The sequence below is a fragment of the Mesoplodon mirus genome (genome assembly GCF_964341445.2).
Source record: "Mesoplodon mirus genome assembly, chromosome: 17".
Lineage (NCBI taxonomy): Eukaryota > Metazoa > Chordata > Mammalia > Artiodactyla > Ziphiidae > Mesoplodon > Mesoplodon mirus.
In genome coordinates this window covers 66,829,417-66,855,023 of record NC_138993.1, presented here as the reverse complement: position 1 = coordinate 66,855,023, position 25,607 = coordinate 66,829,417, and the positions used below count along the sequence as shown (strand labels likewise).

Below are 25,607 nucleotides of genomic sequence, written 5' to 3'. Positions count from 1 at the left end.
GAACTAGGCTCCATACATTGGTCACTCAGTCAGGCAGAGATGTTTGACAAACTTAAAAATGAATATGCCACGTGAATTTTAAAAAATGAGATGACATATTCATTTATGTTTAGGCCAAGCTGCTGTTGTGGTGGTCTCCAAACAGTGTCTCACACGAGATGGAAATTTCTCTCCCACACGTGGGGTCAGTGGTCTCCGGGCCCTGCAGGGGTGGGTGGCTTCCCGTGGTCTTGAGTCCTTGTCCTCTCTGGCTGCTGGCATTTCAAAGCCAAGACCAGGAAGGGGCACTTCTGCAAGTATTCCTTTGGCAAGAACTCAGTCATGTGGCCAAACTTGCTGCTGCAGAGGCCGGCAGATACGGTCTCTAGTTGGGTGGCCGCGTGCAGGCCGAGAGTCTATTACAGAGGAAGAGGGGAAAACAGGTTTGGGAGGGGGAGTTAGAAGTCACCCAGAGACGAGGAGCGGTCTACATTTTTTTTTTCCTCTGAGTCTTTCTTTTATAGAGATTATTTGAAGATTCCACAGTCTTCTTAGTGAAGAGACTGCTTAGGACTGTTAGTGGTGGAGGATGTGAGGGCCCACCAGCCAGGAGCCCTGTGCTCTAGGGAACAACTGAATACCCTTTACAGTGAATTTTGACACCTTGAAGGATCTCCCTGCTCTGTAAATAGTCTCTCTCTTCCTGCCCCCGCCTATGAATCATTGGCGGGTGGTGTTTAGGCCAGATTTAAAAGGGCATAACCATATATATATATCAGTCGGAGAGCCAGCTCTTAAATGGTCCAGCAGAAGATGTTTCATAAATGGTCCAGCAGAAGATGTTTCACTTCATGTTCCTCAGTCTTCTCTCTCCTTGGTGATGACTCCAGGCTGCTCCGCCGTTTCTTTCCAGACACCTGATCACAGGAGGGCGGAGGTGGGTACGTCCAAGTCCAGCCAGACGTTCCTGGCTGTCTGCCTGGGTGAAAACCTGCTGGAGGAGGAGATGGAAGCCCTGCTCTGGGAGAGCATTTTGAACAGTGGGGTTACCCTTCTGCGGTCTGTACCCCGGGGCATAAGAGCAAATTCGCCAGCATCTCTGCCTCCTTCCTCTTTTTCCCCAGGCTATGAGAAAAGTGCATTTTCCTCATTTTGAGTATTAAAATTCCCCCAATCTGTGAACTCAGAAGGAGATGTGGAGCAGGCAGACAAGGCAGGGTTTCCAGATTGTGTGCTTAGGAACAGTTGTTTCTATGTGTTTCTTGAGAACAAGACTCTGGGTCAGACAACTTGGGGAGGAATTAGGTTCCGTGGAACAGAGCGCGCAGTGGGCCGCCCTGGTCTGCGGCAGTCGCGGGCGGGCTCCTGGTCAGGACTTGGAGGACTTCTGGGGGACTAGTTACCTGTCAGTGTGACTTCTCTGCATCTGTAGCACACCGTGAAACGAAAAGCAAGGAGCCTCCCTTCCACCCGGGTTCTGAGTGTGAGAAAGTGGCTTGAGCACGGGGGCCCCGCTGCCAGACGGGCGGGCCAGAGTCCCAGAGAGGTGGCCCCGACTTCGAGAAACACCCCCTTCCTCCCGGGCTTCGCGGATTTTCATGGATCAGGTTGGGCCTGTGATGACCAGCTCGCTGGGTGGACCAGAAAGCGGGGCAGCTGCAATCACGCTGTTATGAAGTGAGAAGGGGGTTCTCTGTGCCCCGACCTGGGCCCAGAAACGATCAGCTGTCCCTCCACCACCATCCCACTGAAGGCCCTAAGATGGCAGGACTTGTCTGTCCGAGAAAATGTACGTGTCCGTCGGAACGCTACCTCAGAAGGCGTGTCTTGGTTTCCATTCCCTTTGGTTTAAAGCAAATCTATCTCTTTCACACCTACTTGGTGAGCATCGTGGAATTGTGTCGTCGCGTTGACTTACATGTGTGAATTGGGGTTATGGTGGAATTCACTGTCAAGTCTGAAAACGTAATACCGAACCTCATCGTTCAGATGAAAAATTAAGTTGTTAGAATTCTGCCCCTTTCTCTGACGCTTCCACTGTTAGTCCTTTGGGTGGAGTGTTAGGTGGTTTTGCTGAGGTAGTTAAGCGATTGGTTGTGGTTGAGTTCCCTGCTGTACAAGTGATGGTAGGCTTACTGTCCAGTTTGAACTGAGCTCTAGAACGTGTCTGCGTTTCTTTCTTTTAGTGGGGATGTGTGTGCCTGACGTGTCTGCCTCACATCTTTGTGTAACTAACGACAGTGAGGAGTCAGTGTCAATTCCTTCGAGTTTCCTTGAAAAATTTATTCTCAGGCAATTATTAGGTCATTTGGGGTAATATACTAATGTTTTTATTATGTAACATACGTGTGTATATATATTATATCACATTAAAAAGTTCAGTCATGGGCTTCCCTGGTGGCGCAGTGGTTGAGAGTCCGCCTGCCGATGCAGGGGACACGGGTTCGTGCCCCGGTCTGGGAAGATCCCACATGCCGTGGAGCATCTGGGCCCGTGAGCCATGGCCGCTGAGCCTGCGCATCCGGAGCCTGTGCTCCGCAACGGGAGAGGCCACAACAGTGAGAGACCCGCGTACCCCCCACCCCACACACACACGTTCAGTCATGAGGGATTGAGCTCTTTTCTGCTTTCTTCCCCCAAGTTTTAAAATTCAGATTTAAAAGCTTCTGGTGTAGGGGTAGCCTCAGAAAGCAGTCAGCTCCCCGGCCTTCTCTTTTTGACTACTTGTGGGTTTTTTTTTTTTTTTTTTTTTCCTGCGGTACGCGGGCCTCTCACTGCTGTGGCCTCTCCCGTTGCAGAGCACAGGCTCCGGACGCGCAGGCTCAGCAGCCATGGCTCACGGGCCCAGCCGCTCCATGGCATGTGGGATCCTCCCGGACCGGGGTACGAACCCGTGTCCCCTGCATCGGCAGGCGGACTCTCAACCACTGCGCCACCAGGGAAGCCCCACTTGTGTTTTGATAACCGTTACCTATGTTAGGACAGAGCCAGGCTTCTCTGTCCCCTCCCTGGCAAGCACTGCGAGGTGCTGGACTTTTGCTTTCTGGACTAACATCCCTCCCAGCTCAGCCGGCAGGCATGGCAGGCTGACCACGGCCTTTCTCATTGGCCCGACTTCGATTCTTAGCTAGCTTTGCTTCATTCAGCAAAGTCATTTTCCCCGGTTCTTTGTGGGGTTTTTTAAAGGGCCTTGTGCTTAGGTTTTAATTCTGTTTTGGAGTGAAGGAGATTTCAGGTTTGATTATTCTCGTCCATTTAACATTGACTTTGTTCTATCATCTCACACTTTTTCATCTAATCATTTAAGTAACTTTAATCATTTTTTTTTCTTGTTAGTTAGAACCTGGCCCTTTAGATGAAACCCAGATTGCTACTATATTAAGAGAAATACTGAAAGGACTTGATTATTTGCATTCGGAGAAGAAAATTCATAGAGATATTAAAGGTGAGAAAACATCTTGTTTATATTCCTTTGAAATACCCAAGGTGAGGAAGGAGTCTTAGTTGTAGAGTTTTAACTGTGCTTCTCTTCTCAAGGGAAGTTGTCCTGTGGGTATGCGGAGAGTGCCTTCGACATGCCTGGGTAGGTGGGCCGGGCCATGAGGGGGTCTCACCAGAAGCACAACCCTGGTCCCTGTTCTTGTCGAGCGCATGATGGTGCTGGGGCACGTGTGTGCCTGTCCCCAGATGGTAGCGGGCGGAACTCTCCAGCAGATGACGGCAGGAGACATCTTTGGTTCTGTTTTACAGCTGCCAACGTCCTGCTCTCTGAACACGGAGAGGTGAAGCTGGCGGATTTTGGCGTGGCGGGCCAGCTGACAGACACCCAGATAAAGAGAAACACCTTCGTGGGCACCCCTTTCTGGATGGCGCCTGAAGTCATCAAGCAGTCGGCCTACGACTCAAAGGTGAGGGCGGCGCCTCGGCTGGCCGGCCAGAGGAGCCTGAGGAGTGCGGGAGGTCAGGGGGCCTTGGGCAGAGCTCTGAACACTATTTAAGGGGCAAGGGCAGAAAGGATCCCACAGGAGAAACGGAGAGTCCACGGAATTGGAAGGCCAGCACCTGGGCAGGAGAGTGCTCTCCGGGCTGCTGCACACCCTCCTGTCCTCGCATTTAGATCCCCCGCTCCTGGGATCGTTGTCCTCAGAGGCTCCTTAGCAACAAAAGAGGCAAAATCGTGATTCCCTTTTCCAGCCTCTTCTACCTGTCATATGATGCACTCTCCCAGCTTTTCCTGTCTTCTTTCTTCCCCGTTGCCCCTCAACTTTCTGAAACTGTTTAATAGAGACTCAAAAAGCCCAGGACCCCCACCTCCTAGACCTCATTTCAGTCTCACATCCCACACCGACTCTGTCTTGGTCACCTGAATGCAGTGAGATCTCCACATGGGCCACAGAGAATAGGCTTCTCTAAAGCGGTATTTCTGGGCAAACAAATACTTAACTCAGATACACTGACATGCCAAACACCATTTCTTCTCTTTAAGTGGAACTCTTCTCAGTACCTGGCAGATCCCCACCTCGTGAAGCATAGCACACGGAGCATAGGGTAGCTTTTCCTGGGGACCTAAGCTCGGCGTGGTGAGCTGTTGCGTAGGTGCTGGAAGTTGCTGGGGTGCGTGTCCGTCGCGGCAGAGGTGGACCTGGCCCTCTCACTGTTGAGTTGTATTGGTGGCCATGACTCCCATAGGCGTCCTCGTGGCCTTGGTAGCCAATGGCCAATAAGTGACGATTAGGTTTTCAACCCTCAAGATAGCAGAGCTGTCTAGTCTCTGGTGTGTCTGTTGCCTGTGAGTGCCTCGCCCCGGGATGAGTTTACCTCCATAGCTACTTCTGATTTCAGCAGCAGTTTTTGCTGTCGTCTCTTGTCCTGGGGTTGTATCGTTTTAAGACTCAACAGGAAGTTATGTGTTCAGTTCATTCTCTTTATTTTAAGCTGAGGCCCATTTATCAAAGTTCTCAGGTCTAGATTTTGGCAGGGCTGGGGCTAGAATCCAAGTTTCTTAACTCATTTGATTACACCCCACTGGTTCTTCTCTTCTTTTCCTTTCTGGTCGGTTAGCTGCTCAACCATGGCCCCTGTGACTCAGGGTTCAGATCTTACCTTTTCAGTGTTACTCATCACTGCTCACCTCACACTTCTTCAAGAATTGTCCGGGCTGCCTGAGACCTTCCTTCCCCGCCTTTCTTCCTGGGCAGGGCCTCTCTGGGTGTTTGCTGAAGGTGGCCTCTGCACTGTAGCGATCCCATGACATCGTGAAGCTTTGTCACCTTTTCCCTGGAGCTGTCGAGATCAAAATGCTCTTGTGTGATCAGTAGATGCTGCGGTGTTTTTTTAAGGCAGATTAAAAGACACTGTCGCAAACTTACAGGGAATGCACGCTTGGCTGGGGAGCTTAAGAAAGCGTGTCACATTTCGTGCAAACCCTTACCTTTTACTCTGGCTTATGGCAAAAGCCAGTTCTTTCGTTTGCTTGGATCAGACCCAACAACTCTTAGCTGGAACTCATTGTGAAGATGTTTGTGAAATTCTCTTCCCAGGTTTGTTGACGCAGGAGGTGTGGGAAGTGCACATAAGGTTCAGGGCCCGAGTCCTGAGGTTGGTCAGGAAAGGCTGCCAGAGGCTGGGGCCTGAGGCTGGGGGGATGTGCCCCTGCCCCTGGGCTGGCACCGTTGTCTGGAGCAGTGCCTGACTAAAGACCTGTTTGCAGTGGCTGCCCCCGTCTGAGGCTCGTCTGGCGGGGCGGTTACGCGCTCTGACGGGCACCTCTTCTCTCCTGATACACACACCCGGCTTCTTTCCAGCTCCCCCCTCTGCCCTTGCATGTACGTCTAGCCAGCTTCCCCACTGGTCTCCGCATGACAGGTCCAGAGCTCACAGCCCCGGGGTCCCTGGGGAGCAGGGTGCTCTCGGCAGTTTCACGTTGGGGCACACGTGCTGCTTCTCAAAGGCAGGTGGGGTTGGGGTGAGGATGGACTGTACCTGCCTCGCCAGCATCCTCATGTCCCTGAACTAAAGGGGGTGTTGGCCTTCAGTCTCGTGTGTACGTCTAGAGCCCTGCTTGACACAGTCACCTCTGGAACCAGTACCTTTGGCCCCTTGTCATCTGCCTGGGCTGCTGATGCCAACCTCAGCTCTTGATCTGAGCACAGCATGTCTAAGTCGTGTTGGCCCATATGCCTCAAGAGGCGTATTATTTTTAAGGTGACTTGGGGTGGCTTAGTGTAAGGAGTCCCCAGGCTGTGGAGACGGGGCCGCAGGAGTGAGCTCTGCCCTGCCCCCGGGAAGCCTGTGGGACCAACGATGGAGCCGGGGTCTTCGGCGAAGAAGCTCCATCTTTTTCCCCTTCCTTTGTAAGGATGTTAGGATGGTGTGTCAGTGGATGGATTGGAGACTTGGGTGAGGACCTTGTCCCCTTCTCTGTACTCATCCCTCCTGTCCTTGCCGTAGCTGAGCCCAGCGCTGTGCTGAAGATTTACGTCTTCAGTGAGTGAGCGCGACACTGCATGTCGGGCGCTCTGACAGGGAACGGGGTGCAGGGGCGCTGAGAGGAGGTCGGAGTGATCTGGGGAGGGCTTCACAGACGCAGGCTTTTCAGCCCTTCAGAGACGAGGGAAGGACGTTCAGACCAAGCCCACTGGGGGAGAGGAGAGCCGTTTGCGCTGGACTTGTAGGTTGAGGAGAAGAACGTGGCAGACTTCCTGTTAACCAGACGACTCCTGTAGAGGCTGAGGGGCCAGGGTCAGTATTCTCCTGTCAATAACTTTCCCTTTTTTTGGTCTCAAAAGCAGCACATAGTCTTTAATCTGGAAAGTACCGGAAAAAATGAGATGAAAAGAAAAGCATCTGTAGGCCTCGTACCCAAGCACAAGCTAAGTTATTTTGGTGTCCAGTCATGTCTGAAATAACTGTTTGCAGTCTAACCATGGTGAAAGATGGAAACAGTGATGTGTTGATGGAAGAAAAAAAGACGAGTGGAAACACAGTGGGATTGGCCGTCAGTTGGCATCTGAAAGGCCAGCCTGTCCACTGGCATGTGACTGGCGCTCCTTTCCCAGCCCATGGACTCCCCTGGTCCATCTCAGGACCAGGAATTACCCACCTCCTGGCTAATGCGCCCTGGAGGTGGGGAAGGATGTGAGTGGGAAAAGCATCCAGCCTGGGGACTCATGACAGGTTGTATCCTAGCATGAGGTGATGGTTGGGCTGTGTATTGCTATGGAGCTGCTCATAAATGGTTTTCTACCTCTAGATGCCACTTACTAATGTTAATGTGTTCCTAAATATTGCCTCTAATTAAGCAAATAGTTTCTATTAAATCCATGAGCTCTGTTTTTGACTAGTTAGAACTGTTACTTGGGGTTCTCCATGGTTTTTTCCTTCTTCCTCTTGTGGTTCTTTTCTTTTCTTTTCTTTTTTTTTTTTTTTTTTGGCCACGCTGTGCAGCATGCAGGATCTTAGTTCCCCGACCAGGGATTGAACCCATGCTCCCTGCAGTGGAAGCGCAGATTCTTAACCACTGGACCGCCAGGGAAGTCCCCCTCTTGTGGTTCTTTATACAATATTTGGTATACATAAATTTTTTATGCCACTTAAATTTGTATTTTGTCTGCAGAGATGTAGCCAGCTTACTTTTACTTAACTTGGCTTTGCAAGGATTTGGAGAGTTGTTGTATACTGGTAGCACCCCACTCGCATCCCCTCACCCCTGTTGCTCATCAGTAGCAGATAATTTTGTGTTGTCACTTTTAGGGGAATTCTATCCAGAACTAACCACATACAGAGGAAAAAAAAAACCTGTTCACGAAGAAATATCTGCAGTTCAGAGCACCTGCCTTTGTAACTTTGGACTTAGGCTCATTATTGAAAACCACTGTTTGTTTTCTCTTAATAGCTAAATTTCCTGTCTTTCCCACATGGTGGTAAAACAGTTCTCTTCTTACACCTCAATTTTAATTGCTTTGGAAAATGACTGCCCTTTCCCACATAACTTTTATTTTAAAATCCAGACACATGTTCTAAATCTGATGCCCTATTTCGTAGATACCGTGATAGAGAATCATAAGTACAATTGAGTTTGTCTATCAGCATTGTTGTTGAGTACTTGATCCTTCAGTAAGTTAATGTGCCATAGCAACGTAATCATTCTTCTAAGGTTTAGCATAAGTAATGCTGCTATTGAATATTTTGGGCAGCCTTTACCATTTTCTAAATATAAAATTTATTTAGGGTAGATTCCTAGAAGTGGAATTAATTGGTTTCAACGAATGTGGATATTTTTATGGTTTTTGCTACATAATGCCGAATCGCTTGCTATTTATTCAAGCGCCAGTCAAGGTTTCCAAATTAGGCAGCAGGATGTTAGGTGTCTGCAGAGGGAGCCTGCAGGCAGGAGGACCTCTCGGGAGCCCCCCACAGAAGTCCCAGGGACAGGGGACAGCTCTGCACTAAGCCAGGGGCAGGAAGTGGGGACCCAGGACACCGAGAGGTCAAGAGCGGCACACCTGGCACCTGGTTGATTTAGGAGGATCCAAAGAGAAGTTCAAGGGGCGGGCCGGGCCGAGGCTCGGGCTCCTGGCCTGGCTGCCTGGGGGAGTGACACACGTTTTGTCTTGATGTGGCTCTACTGGTGACCCTCCCGGGGGAAGAAGGTGAGAGCAGCGCCTGTGCCTCTTCTCTGAAGACCTCGGAGGCGTGTTATGGGTGGGGCTGGGCAGGCTGTTACATCAGTCGCCTTTAGTTGGTCTGTGTTGTCAGACAGGAAGCAGGTGCCGGTCCTTGAATTCTTGCCGCCTGTCAGTTGTCCGGCCCGGAGCCTGAGAGCAAGCCCTCGGGTCTCTGAAGGAAATGAGCACAGGCTCATTTCCCGTGACAGGCTGCTAGCAGACACCATCATCGGCTGGGCTTTCCAGAAACAGAGTGTGTCTAAGTGATTACGGGACGCTGGGGGATCTGGAGGTGCATCCATCAGGGATCATCTCTATCTACATGGCCATAAGCCAGATTGTTGTCGAGTGGCAGGCATAGCAAACAATAGCAGTTGAATGAAATCCAAGAGAGGCAGGCAGCTGTGGAGTTGCAGACTTGAGAAAGGAATCGCTACCGTACAGGAGTCGTGTACGCATCGTTTTTGCCTCTGTTCTTGCAACTCGCCCTTTCTCCTTGTACCTGTGCCCTTCCTCCTGTCCTCCTTCAGCCGCCACGGTTACAGATGCTCACTGCACCCAGCTTCCTCCTCCTGGGGGTCGGACCCTGGAACACATCACACTTCTGCTGATTTTTAAAGTAGTACCCGTGTAAAATAAAGCAGAGGAAAGGAAGGTAGGAGCATTACTCCCGACACTGGATCTTCCAGATTCATCCCTTTAGTACAAACTGAGGGCAAAGAGTTTACAACAAGGCTTGCTGTCTGTTATTCCCACCTTCACTGGAACAGAAGGAAGTAGAAGGTGTGGTGGGCATCGTCCCCACCCACCGCTGCCCAGGGGAGATTGTTGCTAGGACTTCTCGTACGTCCTGGGATTGTGGGAACGTGGCAGGTGAGTCCTCTCTAGGTTGTTAGACGTTGGGAACATCTGGGTCCTGGGGTGACCTGCTTGCTCAGTGTTCCAGCCTTTCCGTTTCCCTGCCGTGGGGTGAGAGTGAGGGATGTGTTAGGTTCTGACGGAATTGCCTGGAAGTAGGTTGGGTTTGCGGTGCTGTGACGGGAGCAGGGAGGTCGCGGAGGCCGCGTGCAGGAGGCTGGGCCCCTCGCCTCGTTCTTTGCCTGCCTGTGGGGTCCCGCTTCATTTCCAGCTTCTGTCTTCTTTGCTGTGGCTTGGTTTTGGCTTGTGAGAAATCCTGCCAACCAGAGCGCTTCTCATTCCCAGCACACGGTCAGGGAACCCATTCATCTCTGCACTGAGCAGGTGTGGCCACAGCCTGGGCCAGGCAGGAGGGGTTGGGCGGCTGGACAGCGGCTGCCCCGCTCGGCGCCTGATTCTTGCCGACAGTGAACGTGACCAAGGCTCTAGATGTAACTGACCTGTCACTCAGCCAGAAGTGAGGAACTGAAGAGCGCATGCACGGCAGCAGGAAGGACCCAGAGGAATCTGGAATTTGGGGCCTCTTTCTCCTTAGGCCAGTGGCACTGAGGAGACTGGAGTGGACAGTTCTAGATTAGAAGAGCCTTAGCTGACCTACCAGTCAGAGCAGCATATGGGCCTTGCTTGGATCCTGATTCAGATAGACAGACCATGAGAAGACTTGTTTTGAACAGTTGAGAAAATTTAATTAGTACATGATATTGGGTAATTATTGTTAATTTTAGGTGTTGCTGAAAGCCCCTACGTTGGCAAACTGAAGTACTCGGGGGAAAAAAGTCATGGCACCTGTGATTTACTTTAAGCTGTAATGGCGATAAAACAGCCTGTGTGGTGGATTGTTCACTCTTAAACCCTGTGCTGGGCATGTGGGGATGCCTCAGGTTGATGTTCTCTACTTCTGTGGGTGTGTGGGCATCCTCTCTAAGTCCTGGGTGCCACGTGAAGCATCCTGCACGACCACCCTAGCGTTCTTCCCAGTTTACAGAGGAGGGAGGTGGGCTCCACAGGTTGGGTGTTGTCTCAGGTCGCAGGACCAGCTGGAGAGCTGGCGTTGAACCCCGTCCGAGGCCCGACTTCTGAGCATCGCTGGACAGGGTGGTTCGCAAACGTGCTTTGGCCCCCGGACACGCCCTCCCCGCTCACCTCGGGTTCCCTGTTCCCTTGACTCAGGGACCTAGATGAGCGTCGATGTCTCCCACCTCCAGCAGCAAAGGCAAGAGGAGAAATCGTTAAGAGCTGTCTTCCATGTCGAGGCAGAAGATGTTCTGTGTGTTAGCTTTTCTCCTGGGTGTTGCCTATTTTGAAGTTATACCAAAGGCTTATCTTTTCTTATTTTGAGTCAAGAATGAGTATCCTTTTCAAAACCTTAGAAGCACGTTGAGATGCTTTTCCTCTGAAGTACGTCTCTGCATGCTTTGCTGTTGCAGGCGGACATCTGGTCCCTGGGCATAACGGCGATCGAGCTTGCCAAGGGGGAGCCTCCGCATTCCGAGCTGCATCCCATGAAGGTTTTATTCCTCATTCCAAAGAACAACCCCCCGACGCTGGAAGGAAACTACAGCAAACCCCTCAAGGAGTTTGTGGAGGCCTGTTTGAATAAGGAGCCGAGCTTTGTGAGTATTTTGAGATCAGAACGGGCGTCTCCTCCTCTGGGGCCTGAATGGTCTGGATACATCTTACTGGCATTTCTTTAATCACTGTTATCAGCTGTCTTCATGATTTCATTTATTTTTCTTTTTCTAAATGGATATGATTAATTTCTTTGAATTGCAAATTTGTTTTTTATTGTTATTTTATCTTTTAAGGATGAAAAATCTACTTATTTTCTGTAAAATTAAATCTGTAGAAAATCTACAGATTTTCTAGTATCTCATGCCTCATTGAGCTTGAAGACTGTTCTCCTTAATATTATATGTGGAATCATACCTTTTTAATATTTACAGTGGAGGGTCAGGCTATTTAGCCGTTTTAGTAACCGCAAAGCCTGGCCTGAAAAACATATGGCTAAATAGGTATTTAAAGTAAATGTTTTCAGTTTCTTCTGGGCATGTGTCAGGAAGGAAAAGAGGAAAGAGATAGAAACGTACCCCCACCTTGCTTTCCCCTCTTCCTTCTTACTGTCTTTGCTGTTGAGTTGACTCTGGGAGAGCCACGTGGCAGTGATGACAACATGGCTTTAGCCTAGTTTTCTCTCTGAATTAGGACTTTTTAAAAAAAGTTGTCTTTGTATTCTGGGGTTGCGTGGAGCACCACAAGTCCTTGTTTTGTTTCTGAGTTTTCCAGCAGGGTTAGCCGAAGGTCAGGCTGAAACTCCTGAACCAACCCCCCCTCCCCTCCCCTTCTCACGAACCCTTATCTAAAAATATGTGGTTAGTTTTACAAGAGCACCATGCTTTTCTAATATGATTCCCGTTTTGGTAATGGAATTCAATGAGGAATGCAGCGTTTTTTAAGAACCTCCAGGGGGGATACAGAGTACACCACTCACTGGGTGCCGGGCGGGCTGCTGTTCCTCGTGTCCGTGGGGCTCGGAACGTTGTTGTCAGGAGTTTGTTCCGAGCCCCAAGAAGACACACCCACGTGCCTGCACATCTTCCCATTACAAGCGCGTTTGTGCTGTCGGCTTGCTGGCCCAGTGCACACATCTCCACCCCGACCTCTAGCCCAGACGCCCTGAGGAGAGGATGAGATGCTTGGAATTAGACACTCACGTGGACGGGGACTGAGAAATGCCTGAAGTGACCCAGCTTTTTCGCAGGGTTGAGTTTGAGAAGCATGCCTGGCTCTTGTTTAGGAAGCTTTAGTAATTCAGAGCAAGTGGGGACACACGGTCTGACTCACGTGATTTGTGTGTTCCTGCCGGCCGCTCCTGTTTGGGCTGCGTGGTTTTCTTGGGAAGCGTACTCCCTGTAGTTGGGTTTGCCACTCTCAAGGGCAGAGCGAGCGGCCGAGTTCACTGGCCACGCGGAGCCCAGAGCCTGGGTGAAGTCCTCTCCCCGATCACAAGCCAAAAAGGCAGACCTGGGAAACCAGCGTTTCTGAATTGGGAAGGCTGATGACTAAGAGAATGTGGGTACCCTTTCAGCGTCCAAGGAACGGGCATCTCCTGGCTTTCTTCCAGTTGGATTGAACTTAACATTTATCTTATTGTTTGGGGGGGATGGAGCCAAGCAGTAAGATAGAAAGTTAACAAGGTGACACAGAACATGTTTTCTCTCTTGCCAACATTAGCAATGATGATTGAATGATGATCTGTGAAATTCTCCGCAACATTTTCTTTGTAAATGCATTTTTCTGGGGAGAGGGTTCCTGTTTTCATCGGATGGTTACCTCCAGAATGTTAAGGACCCCATTAGGTACTAGATACCTTGTCCACACCGTGAACGGGATCCCACCCACAGGAGCCAGATGACATTCTTTGACTCAGTCGTAAAGGAAAAAACTTTGAAGTAGGACTCTGTCTTTACGTATCAGCTTGGTTGCTGGACGTTTTGAGGCAGAGGTCTGTCCTTTGGGGTGGAGTCAAGTAGAATGTAGAGAACTTGACCTCACGCTTTTTCTCTTTGCTTTGTTTGGTTTGTTTTCCAGAGACCCACCGCTAAGGAGTTACTGAAGCACAAGTTCATCATCCGCAATGCAAAGAAAACATCCTACTTGACTGAGCTCATCGACAGGTACAAGAGGTGGAAGGCCGAACAGAGTCACGAAGACTCCAGCTCCGATGACTCGGACACGTGAGTCCACTAAGTCCACTCGGCCCGAGTCCTGCGGGACGTCCGCGACCGGGGGGCGTGTCCCCAGCCCCAGGCCATACTTGATGTGGGCCTGTTCATTCTCATCTCTTGGTTGGGGTGGGTTTTAGGTTTCTTTTTTCTTCTCTTTTTTTAAAAAAAAAATCCAGGCTGATGGTGCTTCTTGTGTTAGTTTGGAACTATATTTAGGAGTCTTTGAGTCTCTTTTCGTTGGCAGTGGAGCTTCTCTGAGTAAAATCTGTGACAGAGCTGTGCGTAAAGAACTGGACCTGGTTTCTTTTTCCTTCATTATACCTCCTGCTTTTAAAATGCTACTGATCAGGCGAAATGGCTTTAAATATATTTCTAGAAAGATATAAGTGAGGGTATTAGTGATTCTTTGTTGTGTTCTGGTATATGCCTGGCGTTGTAAAAGCTCTGTGCCAGGAAGTTACGATAAACTGGTGTCAAGTTAAGCATCTAGGAAATCCATTAGCTAAAGAGATGAATGAGGTCTGGGAGCCATTTGGGTATGTAGAGGTGGGGAGAGTGGGACCGACTGCTCCGGCCTGAAGGAGGAGGGGAGCCCTGAGGGGGAGGGCCAGGAGTGGAGGCGTTGCAAGTCGGATCCTCGCCCGCGCCCCTTCACCCCTCGGCCAGAAGTTCAAGCTGACCCACGGCCCAGGTCCACGTGCCAGGCCAGTGGGATGAGACCCAGAATATTTGTCAAGGTTCCCACGGGATTCCATTGCAGAGTCAGGGGTGAGAACCACAGACTAGGACGTTGCTGAGGTCTTGATGTTGAGCCGTGGGGGTGGTGGGCATGGGGCTGAAGAGACGGGCGGGGAGAGTCCAGATGTTTACCGTGGGCCTGGGTACCGCAGGTGGGGACGGTCCGGCTTCAGCAGTGTCGCGGGTCCATTGAGAAGGCAGCACTGGAGAAGAGGCTGGTCTGGGGAGGCCAGGGCACAGGAAGCTGGGTTTGGTGTGGGACACGTTCAGACGTCCAGGAGGATGTGTCCAGTTGAGAGCAGCGTCGAGATTTGGTGTTGAGGAGGGATATCCAGGCAGACAGTATGGGTTTAGAGCCACCACTCTGTGAACGGTCACTGGAGCCCTGAGAACCTACCTGCGGAGAAGGGCCAGGGGCCGAGGACCAAATGCTGGGAGACACCAGCGTGAAGGAAGAGCCTGCGGGCAAGCCGGGTCGGAGGGGATCTGGGCGCAGTGTGGCCCCAGGAGTCTAGGGCCTCTGGAGGAGGGTGATCGGTGGTAGCATTTGCTGCTGAGCCTGCAGGCAGGATGATAAGGAGGGAACAGCAGCTCCTTGTCCAGAGGCGGGCAGGGGACAGGGGGCCTCGGCCGGGTAGATTTTCAAGTGGGTGGAAGGTAAGAGACGGAGGTGGGAGTGTGGAGTGTAGGTGACGCCTCTAGGCCCTGTGGCCGAGGGCAGGGAGCGGCGCTGAGCGAGCAGAAGGACTGCACGCTCAGGTGTGGTGGGACGGAGCCAGTGGAGACTGTTCTCCAGGAGAAGAGACGCAGGAGAGACGGTGTGGGTGCGGCAGCTCTATGGGAACCGCGTTCCCACGGGGTCTCTCTTTGGGAGGTCGGAGGCAGGGTCCGCTTCTGCAGCCCAGGAGGGCCTGGAGGGGAGTAGACAGGACTGGAGGCAGGCATGGAGCATGGGGGGGTCTCCCCACGCAGCCTCCCCGCGGAGCGGGCGCTCACTCACGGGGTCACCTGCATTTCTGTGTTAAGGGAAACGGACACAGATGGCCAAGCATCCGGAGGCAGCGACTCAGGGGACTGGATCTTCACGATCCGGGAGAAAGATCCAAAGAGTCTTGAGAATGGAGCTCTTCAGCCGTCGGATTTAGAAAGAAATAAGGTACGTTTGCTCGTGCAGAGTGACTAACACTTGGCATCAGTCAGCAGCATTTTTGAGTCACTTTTGTGTGAAGCCTGCTGTTTCGTGGTCTTTGTGGGCCCTCAGCGCAGCCTGTTGTGGAATTTTGCTGTCAGGGAATTGACAGATGAGGAGACGATGCTCTGTCTGACTCCCCAACGAGGCCGACCCGCGAGTCTGGACTCCGGTCCGCTCTGCGGGGCTGATGCTGCTCTTGTAGCCCTGCCCCCAGATCAGCGTTTCCTTACACTTGCACGTACCGGGGGAGTGGGGAGGTGGGTTTAGTGTTTGAAACGACTTCCAGCTCTCTTGATGAGACTAGGCCTGTGTCGCGTATTGGCGTTACTCATCAAGGTACCGTAATTTGGGGATTGAGTTTTGTTTAAGAACTCTTAAAAATAAATATATTGCTTTTGGTACCTATGTACTTAATTTTGATGAATTGGTTTTGTGCTTGTTTAAGTTAATGGAAAGCTGTAGTTTTAGGATCGTTTTGAAGCACAGTGGTGTAGTTTCTCTTCAGCAAGCGCAGACCTGTGGCTGTCTGTCCCCTGGTGACCCTACAAATCCTGCTTTGAGAAGCAGTTAGGAGTCACTGTGTGTTCAGATCGAGGCTGCAGAAGAAACAAAAGGCAGCACTGTCATAGGACAGCCACTTCCAACAGCCAGCTCTGATGTGCGTGCCACTTCCAGGCCTTCATCAGTCAGGTCCTCTCCATACGTGGCTCAGCGGTGCAATTCAGCATCGCCTGTGTCCACGCAGGGTGCCGCTTCCTGGCGCTCTGGTGCCTCCCCACCGGGCATGGTATCTGTAGTCCTCCGTAGTCCAGTGAAAACACAGTAGGACAGTCCTATGCAGGTGCTACAGCAGACGTGTATCTGAAGTTGACTGAATTATTGCAGATGTGGGTATTAAATATTTCTCATTACTTTCCCCCTTCCCCCCCCAAGATGAAAGACATCCCAAAGAGGCCTTTCTCTCAGTGTTTATCTACAATTATTTCTCCACTGTTTGCAGAGGTAAGATGCCCAGTTGACTTCTGGGGAGGTGCGAGGGGAAGAGGGGGGAGCAGTTGCCCCGTCTGTGGCAGGGTTGCCCGTGGAACTTGGGGGGTTAGACTGGCTGGCTCTGGGCGGCCAGCTGGGATGGACGGGCCCCTGCCTTCCAGGAATGCCTCCTGCTTTCCCGGGGGCCATCTTCCATCCAGCCCCTCCTGGGAACTGTCACTGTGTCGCTGCCGGGAGTGTACACGTGGGATGTCAGCAACCCAGCCCCAGTCCGTATGTTACTGGGGCAATTTTTTTTTTTTTTTTTTTCTTTTTGCGGTATGCGGGCCTCTCACTGTTGTGGCCTCTCCCGTTGCGGAGCACAGGCTCCGGACGCGCAGGCCCAGCGGCCATGGCTCACGGGCCCAGCCGCTCCGCGGCATATGGGATCCTCCCAGACCGGGGCACGAACCCGTATCTCCTGCATCGGCAGGCGGACTCTCGACCACTGCGCCACCAGGGAGGCCCCTACTGGGGCAATTTTTAACTTCAGTTATGCTGCTTTCTACAAAATCTAGTTGGGTGCAGCCTAACATCTTTGCCTCGACAGACTTACGTATGGCAATGTGAAAAGCAGATTTTTACTTTAAGGAGACATCAGATTCCCTGGGGTCCTCGTGTTACCTGTGGAGCCCCCAGGGTAGTGGCCTCACCCAGCAGGGCCCCTGATTGCTGACGAGCGGCCACCGCAAACGTGGGCCCCTCCCTGTGCCCTTTCAGGGGACCCTGCCCCCTGTAGGTATGTGTATACGTACAACATTTGGAGGTGTTTCAAGAGTGGGTTTTATGAGGGTGAACATTGTTCATCTGGTTAGTAGCTGATTGGAGGATAAGTTGGAAGTAACCCCTTCCTGGCTCAGGCTGCCTTTAAGGTAATTCAGAGTGAGTCACCTAGTACCTTCTGTTTGGGTGGTGATCCAGAGCTCTCCTCTCCAGGGAGGCTGTAGCAGGGGATCCTTGGACTTGAGGTGGGTGGCCCAGGGTGGGAAGGAAGTGCCACCAATGGGCGCATCCCTGTCCTCCGCTTGGCCTGAACCCCAGTCGCACGGTGCCTCCCCCTTGGCGGTGCTCCTGGCTGGCCTCCGTCCTCCCAGGCCTTCCCCGACCCAGATCTGTCTCACGAGTGTGCCCAAGGGACAGGTTGAAACCGCTGCACACTCTGGGTTCAGGTGGCAAAGTGAACAGCAACAGGGCAGGCAGAGGCCCCTCTGTGTCGCTTTCTGCCTGCGGCCTTGGCCTGGGATGCCTGTTGGACCCTGTTTGCTCTTTGTTAGGTTCTTTGGGCAATTGGCCCGTCAGGTTTTCCAGATACTCCCCTGCTTGCCCATGACCCTGACTGCATTTTACTAGGATAGTTGGGCAGTTGGGGAAAAGGGCATAGATTTTCTCATTTGTCTGAAGCTGTCTGTTTCTTGTTGGGCACATGAAAAAAAACCATTCTGAAGGCATTATCCAGAATTAATGAACTAATCCTAAATGTACTAATGTTTTGATTTTGTTCAGCTGCCCTAAAGGTAACCTCCCAGGCATCTTTTCTTGTATGTTTTTGTTATTAATGTTTGGTAACCTCACGTTCAGAGTGTCCAATGTGCATTATTTGCATAATACTCCACAAACTCGCTAACTTAAGGAGCGTCTCCCCATGTTACAGATGAGGACGTTCCCGGGCGTCCCTTAGTATGGGCCAGGGGCTCCCTCCCATGGTGGTGACGGGGTGCGTCCGGCAGCCGCGGGCAGCAGCGGGTGGGGTGGGGGAGTGGGGTGGGGGAGTGGGAGGGAGGTCGGGTGGCGGGCTGCGGGCTGCGGGCTGCGGGCTGCCCACTCGGGGCTTATAAGTCTGGTTGTGTTTAGTTGTTAAGGGGCCAGGGGTCCCAGATGGACGGACGCGCCGCCTCCGGGCTGACCGTTGCGGTCGCTGACACCGTGGAACAGGCACAGGCACTCCGGCCTCAGCGCCAGGCCCGTCCTGTCCCTCTGTCTGTCCCTGTAGCTGGGAGGGGAGGAGCCACGGGCGTAGAGTGAGCCTGAAGCCGGGGTGGCGGTGTGTGGTCCCAGCAGCCCGAGAAGCTGCTGGAGGCTCTGGGTCGCGCACCGAGCAGCTCTCCCCCCCTCCTCCTGGTGCAACCAGGGCGCATCCCGGAAAGACGGGAGTTGACCTTAAACTGTGGGAGGTGCCTGCAGACACCGGCGTGGTTTCCCGTGGGCGCAGAGGTGCCGAGAGGACATCAGCCTCCCAGGGTTTAGGGCTGTTGCCTGTTTGCATGAAATGGAGTATTTCGGCAGCACCCTGCCCACAACGGCAGTCTGTCCGGAGGCCTCAGCACCAGCCTGGTAACCGCGGGAGCTCTGCGTGCGTGGCCCGCACCACAGCTTCGGGGCGCACACCAGAGCCAAGTGGGCGTGAAATGGCTTTGCTGGTGGAAGATGAGGGTTGAAATGGAAAAAGAAAGCAGAGGGAGCAGATGCCACGATCACATTCCGGAAAGGCGCACAGAAGCCAGCGTGTTTCCTTCCCGGGGAAGCGTAGAGACTGGGGTGGGACTCAGGCCCAGTCTAGCCTCCAGCAGGGGCGGGATCCGAGCTGACCCTGTGGCCGGGGCAGTCGGGTCGTGTCACTCCTTAAACAGACGCCCGCGGCTTCCCGTGCTCGGGTGAGTCACGCCGTCCCTCGCTTTGGTGGTTTCAGTTGAAGGAGAAGGGCCAGGCGTGTGGAGGCAACCTGCGGTCCATCGAGGAGCTGCGCGGGGCCATCTACCTGGCGGAGGAGGCCTGCCCCGGCATCTCGGACACCATGGTGGCCCAGCTCGTGCAGCGGCTGCAGAGGTGAGTGCCACCCGTGCCTGGTACCTTCCAGGCCGGGGGCTTGAAGCAGAATCGAGGGAGAGAAGGCTGTTCTCCTGAATCAGAGGAGTCTGTGTGAAGGCACCAGGTGAACCTGGACCCTTCGGGGAGGGACCACAGAACTCTGTGGTGGCCACTCTTGCTGTGTAAGCACGGAGTGACTTCCGGGTGCCGGTCTGCTCTCCTGACGCAGCCTCGTGACCAGCCAGAGGAGTGCAGTCCCGAGCCCGGACTCTCCATCTGGTTTTATGCTCCAAAGCCAGGTGTCCAGAAACACCGGAGATGGGGGCTCGGTGAGTTCTGTGAGACCGGACACAGGTGCTGGTCCTTGTGAGGGCCGTGCTGGTCCTCGGCTCCGCCTAAGCGCCGGAAGCCTCATCATGGTGGCAGGGGGCTCCGTCCGCAGAAGCCTGCAGGGGGCGCCCTGTCCCCGCCAGCGGCCCTGGTGGCACGGGCTCCAGGGTGAGGAGGAAGCAGGGCTGCCGATCTTTCTCCCCCGGCCGGTCCCTTAAGCTTGTTTGGGGAGCCTCCCTGTGGAGGAGGTCGCACATGTGCAGTCACCTGGGGGTGTTGGAGAGAGCGGAGGTGAACCGTCCAGCAGCTCTGTGACCGGAGCTCTCCTGCACACCCCGAACCTTTCTCTCTCCCCGAAACGCCAGGCAGATCAGTGCTTTGAAATTCACCTCCCAGGTGTGTTGTCCAGGAAGCGAGCTTTTTCTAAAGGACGGCTGCTCCTTGATGGGAATTAGGAGCGTCTCAGATCTTTTCTGAGATGTCGGCGGGACGGCGCATGCAGAAGTTTGGGGCGTGTAGGGTCACTTCTGCCTCTTGGAAGTGGTGATGGAGGGGCTGCCCGCTGTCCTGTGAAGTGTCCCTCTAAAGTGGGACAGCAGAGAAAACCTCAGGTGTGTTCTGTGGAACTCAGGCCCCCTCATGAAAACGTCCCAGCTTTCCAACCTGCTCTCATGTTGAGGCTGGAGATAGACTGTTGACTTGGCTGCCTCCGATTCTGAGGCAGTTGACGGACTCCAGTATGCTTTTTGCGTGAAGTTGGTTTTAATAGTGTTATTTCTTAACCCAGTGCATCCAAAGTCTTCGTTTCGGTATAAAGGTCTTTCACCTTCGTTGTGGGGCTGAGTCTTTGCAGTCAGCGTGTGTTTCACACTTAAACGGCACATCTCATTGTGAAGTCGGTGCTGGGAGCCACTGTGGCGAGTGTGACCGTACATAACCCAGGTGTCACTGCCTGCCATCTGCATTACGGTTAACACTTTACTTCCCATTCTCTCTGGTTCTCTCTTGTCCTTCGTGACGTGGGACTCTCTCTCCTCAGCCATCAGATGACCCTGCTCCAGGGGCTCCCTGCCTGGTCCCTTTTGGGCTGTCCGAGCTCTTCCCGTGTGTCCCCTGTCCAGAGGCCACCAAAGCACAGTGGCTGTCGCTGACGCTTCAGACCCGTTTTGCTCCTGGATGCATCGCTCCAGTGGGTCGCCTCAGAGAGGATGAGGACCAGCTTTTGTCCAAAGCATTTTCAAAGGCTTTTGTGTATCTTAGTTTGAGTTAGTGTGTGGATTCTTTTGTGTGCCATCACCTCCTCCCATGACTTGGGCATTTATGTTTCTCGAAAAGTGAGTCTCGGGATCCGTGGCTGAAGCGTGCTTTCCTAATTGTTTGTTCCCTGGGCGAGTGCCGTGTATTTTAAATGCCTTAAAAGAGGAACTCTTTGGAATGTTGGCTACGAGTCCCATTAAACTCGTCCTCAGCCGTCTCCCGTGGCTGGGTGACCACCCCGGTTTTGAGGCTGCTGAGGGAATCTCGGCCACCCGTGCCCCTTTTTGGTATTCCAAAGTGAGCCAGTGCTGCAGAATTACTGGCAACAGGAGAAAGTGCCCATCCCACCATCATAGTTTCGGGTGCGCTGCCTTCCACTGTTGTATGCAAGTCATGAACTTACCCAAGTCTTTAGATATTCTTGGGTGTTCATGTAGAATAAATTGTGTAAAACTAGACATGTATAATTCTGTGTACACTTCTTCTTAACCTGGGTGTATTTTTCATATTGCTTAAATATTATTATGATTTTTAATCTCTTAGTTCATTCAGCTTGCTTGATGAACCATTTTTCTACTGTTGGACATCAGAATTGTTTCCTAGTTATTGTAATCACAAAAAATTTAACAGACAGTTCTAGGAAGTGGATTACTTGAACAAGCACCAATATTTGTGTGGCCAAAAAGGGTTTCTTGCACTGACACTCAAATTGGCATGCATGTGCATCCTTGGGATCTTACTGTGTCATTGGGTATTATCGGTTTTTCAATTTTTAAAAAATGATTATAAGTGAAGGTGTATCATTTACTACTCTATTCGTGTCTTTTTTTCTCTCCTGGGAGGCTGAACACATTCTCACTTTTTGTTTATCTGTGAAAAGTTTTTAGTGTTGGAATCATGATTTTCTTAATTTCTATGAATTCTTTATGGAATAATTAGCCCATTGATACTTGCGCCACTTAATCTGTTATAACTTGGGGTTGTCTATAAAAACTAGGATTTTGATTATTGCTTCTAGTTTGGCACATGAATTTGTTTTTAATTTAGAGGAATGACATTGATTTACTTCTATTTCTCTTTTTGTTTTTTCCTAGATACTCTCTAAGTGGTGGAGGAACTTCATCCCACTGAAATTCCTTTGGCATTTGGGTTTTGTTTTTCTCCTTTTTTTCTTCTTCATCCTCCTCCTTTTTAAAAGTCAACGAGAGCCTTTGCTGACTTTGCTGAAGAGGTGCACCATCGCGGGGGGGCCATCCCCCCCACAGCGAGGTCGCCTGTCCAGGGCCTGATGAAGTCTCCAGATGGGGTGGGGAGGGTCAGCTCCTGCGAGCGAGCATTTTATTTTATTTTATTATTCTTGTTTTTAATTCTAACCATAGTGCACATATCAAGGAAAGTGTCTTTAGAAACAAAAATAAACCCTGAAATGTATATTTGGGATTATGATAAGGTGACTGAAGAAATGAAACCTCAGGTATCCTGCTTTACGTTGATAACTCCCCCTCCCTGGGAGACGGAGAATCGCTCTGGTGGATCAGTGTACAGATTTGTATATAGTGTCATTTTTAAGGAAACCCTTTTGGCGTGCATAGGGATCACTGTGTACACACTGGCCAAGTGCTTCTGTAGATACTGTCAGTGGGGTAAATATTTGACAGACCGTAACTTGAGTCTATTGCCTTGCCTTTATTACATGTAAATTTTGAATTATGTGACCAGTGATTTGGGTTTGACTTTGTATTTGCAGGGTTTGCCATTAATAATAATTAACGCCCCCCTTATGGAATACTCCTATATTTGTACCTCAACAAATGCAAATTTTCCTCTTGTTTGCCCTACAACCCTTTTGGTACACTTAGAAGTTCATTTCCTTTTTCATCGATGGTACTATTTCTTAGTGTTTTAAATTGGAACATACCTTGCCTCATGAAGCTTTAAATTATTATTTTAAATTTCTCCCCGATGAAGCGTTCTCGTCTCACTTTCATTCGTGCCCTGCCAGTCCTGCGCCAGCTGTACCGTCCTTCCAGTAGGGTTTTCTGTTGCACCTTGTAGTGAAATCTGCGTATCATCTTTCCCACCTAAACATGTCTGAATGCTTACACAAATAAATTTTATAACACAGATTTTGCATACTCGCCTTGGAACATGACTCTTGAGAGGGCAGTGCACCTGCCGTGTGTGTGTATGTGTGTGTGTGTGTGTGTGTATGAGGCTCTGGGAAGAAGTGCCCACATTCAAGCTGTGGAATGTCCATGTCAGCTCCCTTTGCAACTTTTAAAAATGGTCCTGAGAAGATATGGGTGAATATTGCTGATCTGTAAAACTGCTGTCTTCCCAGGGACCTGGAGGGAAGGTTGCTGGTTTTCTTAAAGGAGCTGGTGTCCGCCAGTGTGCCCGCCAGGTGTCTGTATTTTTCTTGGCTTGTGGCAGCATCTTGCTTGCCAAGGGGGTTAATAACCTCTGGGTCTCTGGGGTGGGAAATACTTATTGCAGCCATTCTTGACTGATCTGAGTACGTGTGACATTTTTTTTTTTTATTTGTTGATACGAATCGTTGTCATCTCTTGTTGGAGTAGCAGTTCTTGAGGTGGAATACAAAGGCTTTGGGCAGCAGGGAAGTTACTGGGTAAACCTGAGGACGGAAGGTCAGTTATCTGCTGGCCCGGTGGCCTGGAGGTTACAGGGAGAGGACAGTGGCCTGAGCTAGAGACGTCTGAGGGGTGGTTATTGTTTTGGTTAATGCAATGGAGCTGGTTTTTAAACTCTTAAAATTGTCGTGATTTTTTAATTAAAGGTAGATTCGGATTAATTTCTGTAAGGGATATGTTTTGGTTAGGGGAAATAGAACCAAATTGCTATCGTGCAAGTTTGTTAACTTGAACAGTAAAAATTGAGAATATTTCATTTTGTGTTTCGGAGAGTATTCTGTATGACACAGCTGTTTGTTTCCCTCTGTGAGGCATGAGCCAAAGATCAGTTTTGTCCATTTTGCTGGAGAAAGAATCCAAGAAATGGAGCATGTTCCCGAGGCGTGCTGCTTGTCTGATCTTGAGAGCGCCAGGGTCGACAGCAGCTTTCTGATCTGGAGTTCTTCAGATTTGCAAATGGACAGTGGTTTCAAGACTTGACGCTGACTGACCGCCATGTCAAATATGAATGATGCTTTACACTGATTGGCAGATGGGATCCCAGCTAAGTGAGGTGCTGTGAATGGTTAGTAGCTGCCCTGCAGTCTTTGGGCGGTAACAACACAGCTCCGTCTCCCAGGCAAAGCGGCAAATTACTCTATTGAGTTTATTGGAAACGTCTTCTGTTGATGAAGCTTCTCGGGGAAGATGTGCTTTGACAGGCTTTGGAAAGTGGGTCACCTCCCCCTACAATATCTCCTGGTTTGTTACTTTCTGTAGACAAAGAAAAATCAGGGCATCTGCTTGAGGCTAGCATTTGTCCACTTCAAGTCCTTTATTAAAAGACAGACCAGGTACCAGAGCTACAGCAGGACCTGCCTCGGGCTATAAACCGCTGGTGGTATTTAGCCAGACCTGTGAGCTCAGCACTCAAGGTAGATTGACTGCCCCTCGGAAGCCTCTGGATGCTGGACTGCAGCAGTTAGCGGCTTCTCTGCCTACACTGCTGATGGCTGGGTGGCTTCACCCAGCACAGACAACCTCTTGGAGGTTGGGGGCTGTGTCTGGCTGGTTGTTGACACCTTTTTGAAGTGGTCTTTTTCTGCACTGGCCGCACCCATGTGGTCTGGGGGCCTCGGCACTGCCACAGTCGTGTGATTGTCTCGCTGGAACCAGGGGCCACACACCTTCCCGATCGGACGGTTTTGCTCTCCGAGTGGTCTTTTAAAGCCTTTAGTTTGAATGCAGCATTTTGTACCTTTCTTTTGGCAAAACATAGGTCTGTTTATGAGCATTTTTATATTTTCTTCCTTAAACGTGGCTTGTATATTTCTGCTTTAAAATATGGCAATAACTGAGGAGTGCTGCAAGTTTGTTCTTAAGCACAGGGTCTGTATCATGCAAGGGTCAATAAAGTTCACAGAAGTAATTCTTTGTAATTGTGTCTTGTGTGTAGAGGGGGAGTAGACGTTTGTGTCCCCCGCACCTCTGAATGTATATGTTGAGATCCTGAGCCCCAGTGTGATGGCATTAGGAGGTGGGAGCCTTTGGGGATGATTAAGCCATGAGGATGGAGCCCTCAGGACTGGGATTAGTGCCCTGACTCCACAGCGATCCCTCACCCCTTCCACCACGTAAGGACACAGCAAGAAGATGGCCATCTGTGAGCCAGGAAGTGGGCCCTCACCAGATACTGAATCTGCTGGGACCTTGATCTTGGACTTCCAGCCTCCAAACTGTAAGAAAGATATTTGTTTATAAGCCACCCAGTTGATGGTATGTTTGTTACAGCAGCCAGAAAGGACTGAGATAGCAGGTGTCTTTGAAACTCCGTTTCTGGCAGTTTGGGAGTGGTCTGAATCACCTATATGATTTGCACTTAGGTTTTCTTTGAAGTCACAGGGGGACACAGGTGTGAATCATAGCTGGGAGCGGAAGACTGACTGAGGAGACCATCTTGTCTCCACGCCTTGTAGAGGTGAGTGACAGGTGTGACTTTTGGAGGGAGAAGCTCATGATTCCGCCATCTCAGCAGCCCAGGGACTGGGGTCAGAGGCTTCCCAGTCCCCTCCCTGCCCACCTTGCCCTCACCCCTTGTCTTCTAGAGCCTCTGACGTGACGGTCAGTCTTCCGGAAATGTTCTGCTTTCCCGGTCCCACGTTGGAAGCAGCAAAGATCACATAATGTATCAAAATACGTTGTCTTAAGAGAACAGACTCAGCAGCTCATTCACCCCACCCCACAGTGACCCGCTGACTCCCCGACCCACCTGCCTGAGATTCAGTCAAAGACAAGAGACGAGGTTGGTTGTTTTGCCTTAAAACTTCAGGATGCTGGA

General features: G+C 51.1%; 1 protein-coding gene across 2 annotated transcripts in view; it reads left to right on the top strand.

The window, feature by feature from the left end:
• The window catches only part of STK24 (serine/threonine kinase 24), a 104,942-nt gene extending 82,177 nt beyond the window's left edge, over positions 1-22,765 (top strand). For both annotated transcript variants that reach the window (XM_082601932.1, XM_082601933.1), the window contains exons 4-11: positions 3,316-3,424; positions 3,730-3,887; positions 10,991-11,176; positions 13,152-13,297; positions 15,053-15,182; positions 16,152-16,220; positions 18,934-19,070; positions 21,734-22,765. In XM_082601932.1, coding sequence (XP_082458058.1) covers positions 3,316-3,424; positions 3,730-3,887; positions 10,991-11,176; positions 13,152-13,297; positions 15,053-15,182; positions 16,152-16,220; positions 18,934-19,070; positions 21,734-21,770 — 972 coding nt within the window. In that variant the 3' untranslated portion in view covers positions 21,771-22,765. The remainder of the gene's footprint in view (positions 1-3,315; positions 3,425-3,729; positions 3,888-10,990; positions 11,177-13,151; positions 13,298-15,052; positions 15,183-16,151; positions 16,221-18,933; positions 19,071-21,733) is intronic.
• Positions 22,766-25,607: the final 2,842 nt, after the last annotated feature.